This window comes from Gobio gobio, assembly GCF_949357685.1.
Source record: "Gobio gobio genome assembly, chromosome: 9".
NCBI lineage: Eukaryota > Metazoa > Chordata > Actinopteri > Cypriniformes > Gobionidae > Gobio > Gobio gobio.
Genome location: NC_137115.1, coordinates 23,847,014 through 23,860,685, shown reverse-complemented (window position 1 = coordinate 23,860,685; position 13,672 = coordinate 23,847,014). Strand labels below are relative to the sequence as shown.

General features: G+C 39.0%; 1 protein-coding gene across 2 annotated transcripts in view; it reads left to right on the top strand.

Annotated features, from left to right (window-relative positions):
- Positions 1-13,672, top strand: part of uraha (urate (5-hydroxyiso-) hydrolase a) — a 55,021-nt gene that overhangs the window by 13,307 nt on the left and 28,042 nt on the right. Inside the window, exon 2 of one of the 2 annotated variants that reach the window (XM_079824909.1) lies at positions 8,031-8,315. The exons of the other annotated variant lie outside the window; for it this stretch is intronic. Within the exon in view, the coding sequence (XP_079681035.1) occupies positions 8,310-8,315 (6 nt within the window). The 5' untranslated portion in view covers positions 8,031-8,309. The remainder of the gene's footprint in view (positions 1-8,030; positions 8,316-13,672) is intronic. 2 annotated transcript variants of the gene reach the window in all.

Below are 13,672 nucleotides of genomic sequence, written 5' to 3'. Positions count from 1 at the left end.
TACATTAAACAATATACATTACGCTATAATAATAATAATAATAGTATACAATGTACAGTATACATTATTATTCACAGTAGAGATCCAATGTGCAATAGGTGCTATATGATAAATAATAAATTATATAAATGTGTATATAATGTGTGTGTATCGACAGTGGGTTGTGCTGAGTGATATTCTGTCCAGTGTGTGTTATGATCCTGATGGATCAAGAGTTCAGGAGTCTAATTGCTTGTGGGAATGAGCTGTTCTGGAGTCGGCTCCAGTGAGAAAATACTTTAGCTCGCTTGATAACATGACCCAGGCCACGCACGTTCCAGCTAGTGAAAGTAATGTCGCTGCCCTTTGAAGGTAAACTAGGATTCATACAAAAGTTAAAAATAAACAATGTACAAGCATACTGCCCTTTTAAAACGCTTAAAGGTATAGAAAAAAAGAAAAGAAAACAAACACAGAAAGAACATTACCCCCATCCCACTTTTTCAAACAAAGTGAGAACACGCATCCCAAAAACTCACTGAGGGGTTGCCGGACCATCGGAACAGCGAGACTGCAGCCAAAAAGCCCTTTAGCTCCCTCCAATCAGATGAACAAGTACTTATGAATAAAGAAAACGGTCATATTAATGCCCCAGTCTGAGTAGCTGCTGAATGAAAGTCACATACCAGAGCATGTTATGCCAGCATATATAAATGATTTTCAAGACAGCGTCGCGATACCATGTGTGACACGCAGTCTTGCCGGGTAAATGAAGCCGCTCCTCACACCAGCATCCCGGAGATGCTTCCTGACATCATTGAATGCCTGCTGCTGCTTCATTATTTCAGCCGGATAATCGGGAAAGATGTGTATCGGCCTGCCCTTGTAGCGCAGAGGAAACTGTTGACGAGCTAGTTGGAGTATTTTTTCCTTCATTTGAAAGTGGTGGTCCCGGGCTATCATCACACGCGGCCGCGAGTCTTCTCCAGATAGTTGCCGCCTAGAGCAAGCCTCTAGTTCGATCACCTTCTCACGGAGGGCTTTACTCTCTGACTGTACTTTTGTGCACTTCTGCTCGACGAGGGAAAGGCAGCGGTCATACTCGGAAGTGGCATTCTCCACCTCCGTGATTCTGTCGCCGAGGCACACTAAAGATGCTTTAGTGGACGCCAAAGATGCTTCCAGAAGATCAAATCGATCAGTCATCGTTTTGCTCATATTCTTTACAGACTCTGTGTCAGCTTCTGTACTCGGCCCCGAGGATGCCGTGGCCTGTTCTGCCATCTCCGACGGTGACTGAGCAGGGGAATCATTCAATGCTTTATCCAACTTCTTTACCCTTTCAGCTTTTGGCTTAGTCATTATACAGCTCTTCAGCGAAGATAATTATAAAGTAATACCAGTCAGAAAAAGCCGCAAAATTAAAACAATGACCGAATAACTTAAAATATGGAGAGGAGCTTAGCAGAACACGTCTACTCCATGCGGTACTCAATAGCCCCCCGCTCTAATGCCAGTTTTAATGACAATTTGAATATATATAGTATAATTATAAATATAGTAATAATAAATATAGTAAAAATAATTCCTTCTGTTTGTATGCAGACAAGAACAAACTAACAAAACACTAGCTATCCTGTATAATAAGCTGCATAAATAGAAACTTGCTATAATTTCTCTATGAAATTAACAAAAAGAAGTTCCTCATTGACATATGCATTTTTACTGGTAACACTGCCCTCTGCCTATACTCGTAGAAATGTAATTGTTTATCTGCCAAAATATAAAATAAATGACAATTAAATTAAACTAAAAGTTAAAAAACTGAATACAGTTTTTTTTAACAATTTATTAAAAATATAACAAAGTAGGAAAGTATTAGTAACAACAGTATTATACATTATAAATAGTCAGACCTATTTAACATGTGTGTGTGTGTGTGTATATACAAGTTTTCCAAATATTCTCAAGAGAAGACAGTTTACCTTTAAGAAAATATATGTATTTTCCATTGCTAAACATGCTATTAATCCACTGTACAACAGTCTCCACTTTCTTTCAGTACTAAGATATTGTGCTTCAAGTATACAATTTACAATATTCTCAGGATTAATTTCCAAAATAAAAACCAAGGGTATAAAGGTATAGTTCACCCAAAAATTAAAACTACCCCATGATTTACTCACCCTCAAGCCATCTAGGTGTATATGACATTATTCTTTCAGACGAATAAAATCAGAGTTATATTAAAATATGTCCTGGCACTTCCAAGCATTATAATGGCAGTGTATGACAGCCCAAAATTTGAAGACCAAAAAAGTGCATCCATCCATTATAAAAGTAATCCACACGGCTCCGAGGGGTTAATAAAGCCCTTCTGAAGCGAATCGATGGGTTTTTTGTAAGAAAAATATCCATATTTAACACTTTATAAAGTAAAATATCTAGCTTACGGCATACCGCCGTCTGCATTCAACTTACGGAAAAAGCATAACTGTCGTGACAATGACGTCGGATGTAGCATAAGAATTTTGAACTGCGAGAGGCATTACACTTTCTTTGTAAGTTGAATATGTAAGGCAGTCCGCCGGAAGCTAGATATTTTACATTTACATTTACATTTAGTCATTGCGCTCTCTTCGGCTCGTTAAAGACCACCCTCGCCGCTGCGTTCTGGATCAGTTGCAAGGGTTTGATAGTGCATGCTGGAAGGCCCGCTAGAAGAGCATTACAGTAGTCCAGTCTGGAGAGAACAAAAGCTTGGACCAGGAGTTGTGTGGCCTGCTCTGATAGGAAGGGTCTAATCTTCCTAATGTTGTATAACGCAAATCTGCAGGACCGGGTTGTTGCAGTGATGTGGTCAGTGAATTTTAGCTGATCATCAATCACAACTCACAATTTTACTTTATAACGTGTTAAATATGGATATTTTTCTTACAGATAGAATATCATAATATAGAGACTGTGTCTGTTTCTCACTCTAGTAAACAAAAAACTCCAGAATACATTTAAAGTTAATAATTTAATTAATCTTCAACAAGTAAAGAACAGATAAACAAACATGATAATCTTCCTGTTTATAAAAGCTGTCCTTCATTGTCCCAAAATGAAGTAAGCACTTTTTGTAAATATGATCACACTTGTGTTTTGTTTGTTAGAAACCTGGCTAAAACCAGAAGATTACATTATTTTAAATGATTGCTTTAAATAATGTTATCTAGCATAACAAGTGTAATTAATAATGGCTAGTGTATACAGGGCATAATACAGACTTTATCAAAGAATTTGTTGAGTTTCTATCTGAGTTAATACTGGCTGCCGATAAAGTCTTAATTGTTGGTGACTTTTACATCCATGTAGATTGGCATTTATAGACATTATGAACTCTATTGGAGTTAGACTACGCGTGTCAGGTGCCACTCATTGTCGTAATTTTACTTTAGACTTAATATTGTCACATATAATCGATGTTGATGGTGCTGAAATTCACATCAAAGTTTTAACTATTGGAGCAAAACCCTTCACACATAATAACCTAGAATACTGTCTAATACTTGACAACTGATCTGTAAAGTGTTCTTTGTCAATTAGGAACCTGTGTGTGCTCTTTGATAAAAAAATCTTTCATTTGAAAGCCACATTTCTAGCATTTGTAAAACTGCATTTTCCATCTTAAAAATATATCTATATTACGACATATGATCTCACTGTCAAATGCAGAAATGTTCCTTCATGCGTTCATGACCTCAAGGCAAGATTATTATAATGCTTTACTGGGTGGTTGCCCTGCACGCTTAATAAACAAACTCCAGCTGGTCCAAAATGCAGCAGCTAGAGTTCTTACTAGAACCAGGAAGTATGACCATGTTAGCCTGGTTCTGTCAACACTGCATTGGCTCCCTATTAACCCTTAATCGTCCCTTGGGGTCAGGCTGACCCCACTGGACTTTTCCTCCATTTTTTAAAAGTGTTCCCTTCATCTCAGGGCCATGAGACTCTGTGACTTTTCCTAAATAATCTATCTAAACATGCACAAAAAATCTGGGCTTGATTTGGTTGTTCTAAAGGTGTGTAAAAAAAAATGTACCGTTTAAGTCCCTCGGGGTCAGATTGACCCCACATTGAAAATGAATGGGAAAGTTTAAAAAATACATTTTTTTCACTTTTTTTGTCAAAAAAAATTAACTAAATCCAGTATAAATCTGAAAATTTCCACATTTATATCAAGGTCTGGTCCTAGAGCATAAACACAAAGTAGAACGAACTTTCTATCTCATACACACCCACGTACACACACACACAAACACACACATGTGTGTGACTGCAACAGAGAGTATTTTTATTGAAATTGGCAAATAAAATCAACAAAACTGGCATAAATCTGAAAAATGTTCATTCATAAATGAAGTACTAATACTAGAGCACAAATGCAATATGGAACAAGCATGTTCACTCACACGCACACACACACAAACACAAACACAGGTGTCTGGAGCATTTTTTGGGATTTTGGCAATGAATGGGAAAATGTAAAAAATGCTTTTTTTTCACTTTGTTTCTAAAAAAAAATCAACTAAATCCAGTAAAAATCTGAAAATGTCTACATTTATATCAAGATCTGGTCCTAGAGCATAAACACAAAGTGGAACGAACTTTCTGTCTCATACACACACGCACACACACACACAGAAACACACACGTGTGTGACTGCAAAAGAGAGCATTTTTATAGAAACTGGCAAATAAAATCAACAAAACTGGCATAAATCTGAAAAAATTCCATACATAAATGAAGGACAAATACTAGAGCACAAATGCAACATGGAACAATCATGAGAAAGAGAGGGAAAAGGGCAAATAAAAGAAAGATGAAAGGCAGCTTAACTTTTGCATAACTTCCCTATGGACCTCTAGTGGATAATGTGGTCATTGCACTCTCTTTCTCTTTAACTATAATTCCTAAAGTTTTTCCACAAACCTACAGATGGCGGTATTCTATCCCTAACACATAGAGCAATGTCCAAAAACTATTTATATTTATTTAAGATCATCATTCAAGTGATTTTTTCATAAAAAAATTATTTTTAATGAGCCAATTTATGACATAGTTAAGTATTTGTGCAGTAAATAGGTAAAAAACTACAAAATACCCACAAAAACACAGCATAAATGTATAGTTGAGAAGTAAATAAAAAAAATGATATATAGTTTTCCATGTAAAAAAAAATTATATTTCCTTATGCAATCGCTCTGTAAAGGTTTGGGGTCTATCTGACCCCAAGGGACTCAAACGTAAACCCTACTTGAGGGACGAGACATCACATACATTTTAAAATCTTGCTGATTACTTTGTAACAGTGTAAAACGTTACTTGGTTTTGTATATTGTTTTTTTTGTTAATGATGCATCTGGGACAACATGTTACCACTAGCAGCCGCTTGAGGGCGCTAGAGGTAATTGATTACCGGATATAACGAGCAAGTCAGATTGCTTGGTAGAGGGAAACCTCATGGTTGAGCTCATGGCTGGCTACCTTCTTTCTCACAAGTTCTGTTTGAGAACTGTTTAAGTTTACGCTCAAACGTGAGTATATGCTGACTTTCAAATGTGTGATTGATGACTTCCAAATGTGATATATGGTTTATTTGAAATTCCAAAGGCTGATGTGCACTATTTGTTTTCTTTTATAGAAGGACTTTTTTTTACCGTTTTTGGACCTTTGTGGACTCTTTGGACATTTGATTCCTTTATTGTTCCATGCTGCACGTGTTCTCCTCATTTGAGCACTATTTACCACACAATCTTCTATAAGCAACCTTGGGTTGTTGCTACAGATCTACAGTGCTGCTTATCTCCATTCCATTCTCACTGGTCTCACTGGATTATAACATTGCATCGTTATCAAATAACCACTTGGATCTTGATTGTCTCATCATCATCATCCTCATCATCTGATTCATCTAACATTGAACTATCATGATAAGTTTCATTTATTATTGACTTTCCTTAAATGCTCATAAAAATGCTCAGTTATTTATGTTGAATATCTATCGTGCACTTGGGAATAAAAACACAAAGAGAAACGTATTTGTTTGGTGAAGTGGTTTTAGTAGTAGTACTAGTCGAATTCTGTTGAACCCCTCAGTTTGTATCATCTTACATTAAGGGAGGTGTTACAACTTATAAAGAGTTTTTGGTCACACGTCACCTAAGGTGAGTGTGAGAGTGTCAGATGATTCCTTCCTATATTACGGGCACCAGCTAAGGAATTTTACCGTGACAATAATGAACAGTCATGGAAGATTGTTGATTGAATTAGTATTATATTAATTGTAAGAAGTTTGTCATCTGATTAGTCTTTATTTAGTGGGATTCTGGCAAGCCTCTGATTATCAACACAAGAATGACAATGAAAATGAATTTATTCACAAAAATATATACAAGAGTAAAATATTACACTCACTAAATACTACTAAGGAAAATGACTAAACTACTAAGAAAATTGAATCTAATCAGACAGAATCTACAAACTGCTACACAATTGGATGTTAACAAAATGAATACCAAGTAGATGAGCAAACAGATTGGATGAAGCAAGGAGTGGGTAGCAGTCTATGGGGGAGTCAATTGTGGTCTTTCTGGATGCTGGTATGAAATAGTGAATAAGCATTTACTATGAATACAGATAACGTGTCTAATGTATCTATCTGTATACGCTGACCCTAGATAAACAGTCTCTACACAACTAGTAATCTTCATATAGCAACAACCTAATGCTTGGCCTTTGTGAAGAGGTTAGCTTATATTTACGTTCCACGTGGTCGGGTGATCAGTACAGCGATGGGGAATGTCTTCTACTGATATGGTTCTGCTCGCAGTGGGAATAGACTGGATCACTTTCCAACAGTTACAGAGCACCGAGAGCCCCGGTTTAGCCCCCCCAAGCAGTTGAGAATCAGATGGACCGTTTTTTGATAAAGAACACAGTGCAGGTAGGAAACCCTGTCTCTAATGGGGGCCAAATAAGGAGAAAAGAAAGAGGAGTCAGAGAGAGAAATGCCCTTGTCGAAGGGCATTAGGCTACAGACATGTAGGCTACACACCTTAATCTAACTAGATCTAATCTAATCCGTTAATACGACGACGAAGTGACTCCGCAGGATTTGTGACGCACAATGCGCATTAACGGCACACTTACTGACCACCATTGTCGTTATTGTGAGTGTGTACACAAATAAAAGTAGACAATCTATAGTTTATAATTATGTCTCACAAGCACATTTATCTGTATGGTCAAAAATGATGGAGTATTGTGAGTTTTTTCTGCTGTCATGAGGAAAAAATCCATCAGAAAGTGCCGCCGCCTTCGTCGACCAGAGGGTTAAATAAAACGAATAGCCTATTTAGTTTCATATTTATGTTTAAATAGTAGCCTATATTATTATTTTTTATTTTTATTTATTTAATCTATGTTAAAAACTGAACAGCATGAGAAGATCACTACACAACATATCATAATATGCCCAAATGTCGGGGGACATCGATCAGACATGATTTTGACTTTATTACGTTTTGTTTTGTAGAGAGCCTTTCTTTAAAGTTAATTTCATTTTGTATAAATTGTATCTTAATTTTAATCAATAAAGAAGCACCAACACCCCAACCAAGAACGTCGGGAATGGATTGACGTGCGTGACAAAACCTGCCTGTTTCCGCTGCCTTTAAAGGGTTAGTTCACCCAAAAATGAAAATTCTGTCATTAATTACTCACCCTCATGTCGTTCGACACCTGTAAGACCTCCGTTTATCTTCGGAACACAAATGAAGATATTTTTGTTGAAAGCTAATGGCTGAGAAAGGCTTCAGATAGGCCTCCATTGGCATTCAGTACATTTACACTCCCAAGACCCATAAGGCACTAAAAACGTTGTTACAAAGTCCATCTCACCACAGTGGCTCTACAATAATTTTACGATGCGACGACAATAGTTTTTGTGCGCAAAAAAAAATCAAAATACGCCTTTATCCAACTTGTTCTTGTCTTCTGTGTAGGCCTCCACGACGCATGCGCGAGAATATGACGCAGATCCGGCATTCGGATACATGACCCAGAAGCGATTTGTTTACAAGCAGAGGAAGACGCGAGTATCTAAGCTGTTGGATTCTACATTGATCGTGCTTTAGGTCTCGGCGTAGTTCTCTAAATGGGACTAAAGAATACTGAATGCCAATGGAGGCCTATCTGAAGCCTTTCTCAGCCATCAGCTTTCAACAAAAATATCTTCATTTGTGTTCCGAAGATGAACGGAGGTCTTACGGGTGTCGAACGACATGAGGGTGAGTAATTAATGACAGAATTTTCATTTTTGGGTAAAAAAAAAATGCTTCTTTGTATTTTTGTCTTGTTTCTAGTCTAAATATCTAAAAATTCTTAAATCAAGAGGCATTTACTAGATAAGTAAAATGACAAAATATATTTTTTCTTGTTTTCATGAAAATAAAATCAAAATTAAGTGAGTTTTTGCTTAAAAAAAGCAAAATTATCTGCCAGTGGGGAAAGAAAAATAATCTTGTTTCTGATTGAAATCTTGTTTTTTGTTTCTATGGCATAGGGACGTAATAACGTGTGCCATTAATGAATCTATGTTATATAACATGTAAAACGGGAACATGAACGGAATATTCTAAAAGCAACTCATGTAAACACCTTAATTAGAATATTGTCCTATTCAGAATAAGGTCCATAAATAGATTAATGGTGTCCATGTAAATGTAGTCAGTGATGAGCGCTGCGTTTTATTCAAAGTTGAACATTCTTCATCTCTCGGTGACCGGTAAAAACGTCGAACGCTGAGTGTGAAATAGATGCTCAGCGCCTCGTTGTGCTGATGGCGTTCTAAAAGCGCGGTGCTCCCATTGAAAACAATTGGATATGTCAGCCATGTGGGACAAAAACGCTTAAATCCATTAAAAAGCTACATTTAATTCATTACATAATCACTACGATTAGATTTAGATTAGCCTGTGATAAAGTGGGACGTTAATGTCCTAATTTTTGCCATTCACCTCTGACAATCCTGATCAAAATGGTCACTTGTTTGTGGTATCCCATTGTTGAGGATCTCATCACACCCCTTTGTCTTTGTGTTTCGGTAGTGACAGATTTGGGGAAAAGGAAAATATTCCAGCATTTTCTGAAAATACAATATGAGAATTAACTGCACAATTACTAGAAATGTGTACCTTGGATTTTACACTATTTGCATACATGCAAAATTTGAGGGTTAAAAAAATTCAAGATGTTTCAACTTTATTTATATAGCGCTTTTAACAATGTAGATTGTTTCAAAGCAGCTTTACAGTGTTAAACAGAAAAATAATGCAGCATAATTTTATTCAGCTGTATAGCCATTCTGGAAAAAACGCTGATGTCATCAGTTCATTTCAATTATCATACAGTGACAGTGTGGGCTTTAGATCAATAATTCGATCAGTAATTTAGTTTTAATGGTTAATTTAGTTTATTATTTCGATTTATTTCGATGTTTAGTTGAAAAATGTAGTGTCCCCCTCTGACTTTGCACCAATTCTGTAGAATGGCCCAGAAAGGGAACGAAGCCTGCAGCACGTAACCCTTATTTGCCTTTGGGGATTGGCCCTTCAAATCCCCTGGCTTTGAGCCACAACTGAAGTGATCTCATGTGCAGAAGCAAGTGTGCTGCACAAGTCCTGAAAAGTGAAGCCAAAACGTTTTGATCGCCCCCAGGTGGCTGGTCCCAGTATAGGTCATAAACTCCACCCTCTCCATGTAATTGAATGGGACGTGAGATAAACTAAACTATCAAATTACACTTCAAATAATTTTTTAAAAGATGGTTTCTGTCATTTTAGGCATAATCACGCTGATGTAAGTTCAAGTGTTAATTTTTTTAATAAGTTGTTAAATAAGCTATAAAAACGGGAGTGTGACATCCTGATTGACAGCTTCTCTAAGCGAAGTAGTCACTGAAGCACCAACTGACTTTTTCCAGGATTTTTGGGAGGAGATTGGAGCTTTAACTTTATTTTCTAAATTTCCATAACTGTTTATTTCACACTGACATAATGAGTTTTTCTGCAGTAATCTGTACTAACCGTGGGCTTGTAAGGTTCAGCTACAGATGTCTCTCCATGGCAACCAAAGAAAAAATAGAACGGCTGATTGTGTCTGGTTAGTCGCCCAGAGAGACAAATCTGTGGCAACTCTGAGAAGCGTTCTTCAGCAATACTGAAGCAGCACATTCTCAGGTCTTTCAGCAGTTCAGCCTGGTATGCCTGTAACACCGCTATGGTGTGCAGCACAGCACCAGCCTGACATCGTAAAACCGCGTGCCTTCAAACCCACAATAGTCGAATAGGACTATTTCAAAGGCACAAAGACACGCAATGTATATGGTTTCCCCCATGAACAAGTTAACTCATCATGGAGGTCTTCAAAGAAGGGGAGAGACGCAGGTCCCTCCGATTGGCCACCAGACAGAAATCGCTGCTCTAACTTTGAACGCTTTGGATGTCTCTAGTTCCTATGGCCAGTCCAGTTGTGACCTGGCCATTGCACGAGTCACCACTCGCCATCTCAAGTAGCTCCTCTTGCGTTTTTTCATCGCGGGAAGAGCGTTTGGTAGGGCTGGGAATCGATTCCAAAAAGAATCGATTCCTCGATTCCAAGGTGTAAGAGCCCCTTTCAGTTCAACAGAGTTTAGAGTTAATTTGTCTCACGCTCACTAATAATGATTGGAAGTCCATTTAATTTCTGCAAAAGGTTCTTTCGGACAGTTGAAATGAACTAGTTAAAAATAAAGCAGTTCAGCGGTTAATTTGCGTCATCGCGTAATGACGTTCCATAGTTTTATGGAATGCTGAAACATTAAAATAAAGCCATAGGCTACGTGAACGCATATCGCTGATTATTAGCCTACTTTTCATTCACTTAGGTTAATGGTGTTTATTGTCATTGTTTCCTTCTGTGATCCTGTATCTTGGACAAGTTCACTACGTTTTGCACCCAAAAACATAATTTTAGCTTAAATCGTGAAAAGGTTATGCTGTCCACAACGATAGGTTTTGAGAGCTGCTTGGTCTACGATAACAGATGGAGATGTGAGGGTTGTATTTTCATTTGAAATAAAATGCAGTTTTTTCTTTCTATAATCCAATGATAATACTGAAAGAAAATGCACCTAGAGCACAGATTAATGGCAGAGAGCCTCGCGCATCTGATTGACAAATAAACTGCACAGTTATATCATTGTTTTTGTTAATATTGTGGTTATTTTGCCTCGTACATTCTGTGCAAAAGCACTTAAACAAACTGTCTTTTATCTTAACTGTGCACATGCATTTTAGACATGTCATATAGTTTTAACCATGCAATAAATGCACATCTGTGAATAATGTGCTATCCTGTTTATTTATTAAATCGCATTTACTGCTGGGATGTGGGCCCTTTCAGGAGCATCCATAATTACTATTTAAAATCAGAGTTATTGAAATGTATCTTAATTTTTCAAATAAAGTTTCAGAGAAGGGTGCTTTCTACATCCTTATATCCCGCGGTCACTCCGGGACTAGGTTCCCCCATCGCCATCATAAAAAAAAAACAAGAATCGAAAACAACCGTGAGGAATCGATTCTTGTAATCTTGTAATCTTGTAATCTCCAATCGATTCCGGAACCAGGAGTCGGAATCGGAATCGATTCCAAAAATTTGAGAATCGACCAGCCCTAGCGTTTGGAGGCCACGCTCTCAAAATCCATTTAGCCAGAAACAAGAGATGCAGCATCCTCTGCCCGATCCAAGAAGTGCCGGGTGTGCGCAAGGACATCCTGGTCTGGAGAGAGAGTGAGTGAAAGGGGCGGACCCATCTCTCGCTCCTCAGTCAGATCGGCATGCGAGCCCCACAATCTCAATGTGGGGGCTTACCGTTGAAAATATTCTAGACAAGCACGAAGCACCTTAATAGATAACAACTCACGGTTCTCACAGGGCAGCATGCTCTTCCCCCAAACACTCAAAGCAGAACTAATGTGTGTCATACTCAGGGAAGGGCCGTTAACAGGGCGGCATGCATCTCCTGATTGTTTTCACTGAGAAAATTCTGCACAGACAACTGGAACTCTAACTCCTAACAAAGTGGACAGATAGAGAGGTAGCGCAAAGAAGCCTGAAGGCCCACCTGTTTCACTGTTTCTATTTATAACTTCTACCGAGTGCACATTCCAATGACGTCATCGTTAGGTTATTTAAAGCCATCTTGGCATGTTTGCCACACATGTTTCACAACCGGTCAAACAAATATGTTTTTTCATAGCGTATAGCACGGCATTGAGAGTAGCTTTTGAAAGGGAACAGGGTTACACTTTATTTTGATTGTCCACTTTAGAAATTCTACTAACTATAAGTAACTTTACAACTACATGTCTACTAACTCTCATTAGAGACTTTACATACCTTTACTTTTAAGAGCTCTCCGAAGGTGAGCCATTGTCCAATTCTTCATGTTGGTCTCGAACTTTAGTTAACCAGTTAACTCCATTAACAGTTGTTAACCTTCCCTGACCTAACAGGATGAACCTCCTCCTTCTGGCTGAGCAGAGGGTAACCACATGTACTGGTCTGTAGTGGATCTTTGGACATAGTGACACTTACCACATCGTGGTTAAGCTGAAAAGATTCTGTGTGAATTTTAACAAAAGAAGATCCATCCATCCATCCATCTTCTTCCGCTTTATCCAGGGCCGGGTCGCGGGGGCAGCTGTCTAAGCAGAGATGCCCAGACTTCCCTCTCCCTAGACACTTCCTCTAGCTCTTCCGGGGGTACACCGAGGCGTTCCCAGGCCAGCCGGAAGACATAGTCCCTCCAGCGTGTCCTTGGTCTTCCCCGGGGCCTCCTCCCGGTTGGACATGCCCGAAACACCTTCCCGGGAAGGCGTTCAGGAGGCATCCGGAACAGATGCCAGAGCCACCTCAGCTGACCCCTCTCGATGTGGAGGAGCAGCGGCTCTACTCCGAGTTCCTCCCGAGTGACTGAGCTTCTCACCCTATCTCTGAGGGAGCGCCCAGCCACCCTGCGGAGAAAGCTCATTTCGGCCGCCTGTATCCGGGATCTTGTCCTTTCGGTCATGACCCAAAGCTCATGACCATAGGTGAAAGTAGGAACGTAGATTGACTGGTAAATCGAGAGCTTCGCCTTACGGCTTAGCTCTTTCTTCACCACAACAGACCGGTACATCGACCGCAATACTGCAGAAGCTGCACCGATCCGTCTGTCAATCTCCCGTTCCATCCTCCCCTCACTCGTGAACAAGACCCCTAGATACTTGAACTCCTCCACTTGAGGCAGGAACTCTCCACCAACCTGAAGTGGGCAAACCACCCTTTTTCGACTGAGGACCATGGCCTCGGATTTGGAGGTGCTGATCCTCATCCCAGCCGCTTCACACTCAGCTGCAAACAGTCCCAGTGCATGTTGAAGGTCCTGGTTACAGGGTTTTTCCTACATTGACAATTTTTTGGCGGCCGCCAAAACAAATTTGTGTCCCGCCAAAGCTTTATTTGATGAGTTATTGTGATTTATGAATGATGTAGAATAGATGCTGCGCATGTAACTGAGTGACAGAGAGAACGATCTGAGCTCCTCCCCCGCTCGCACTCT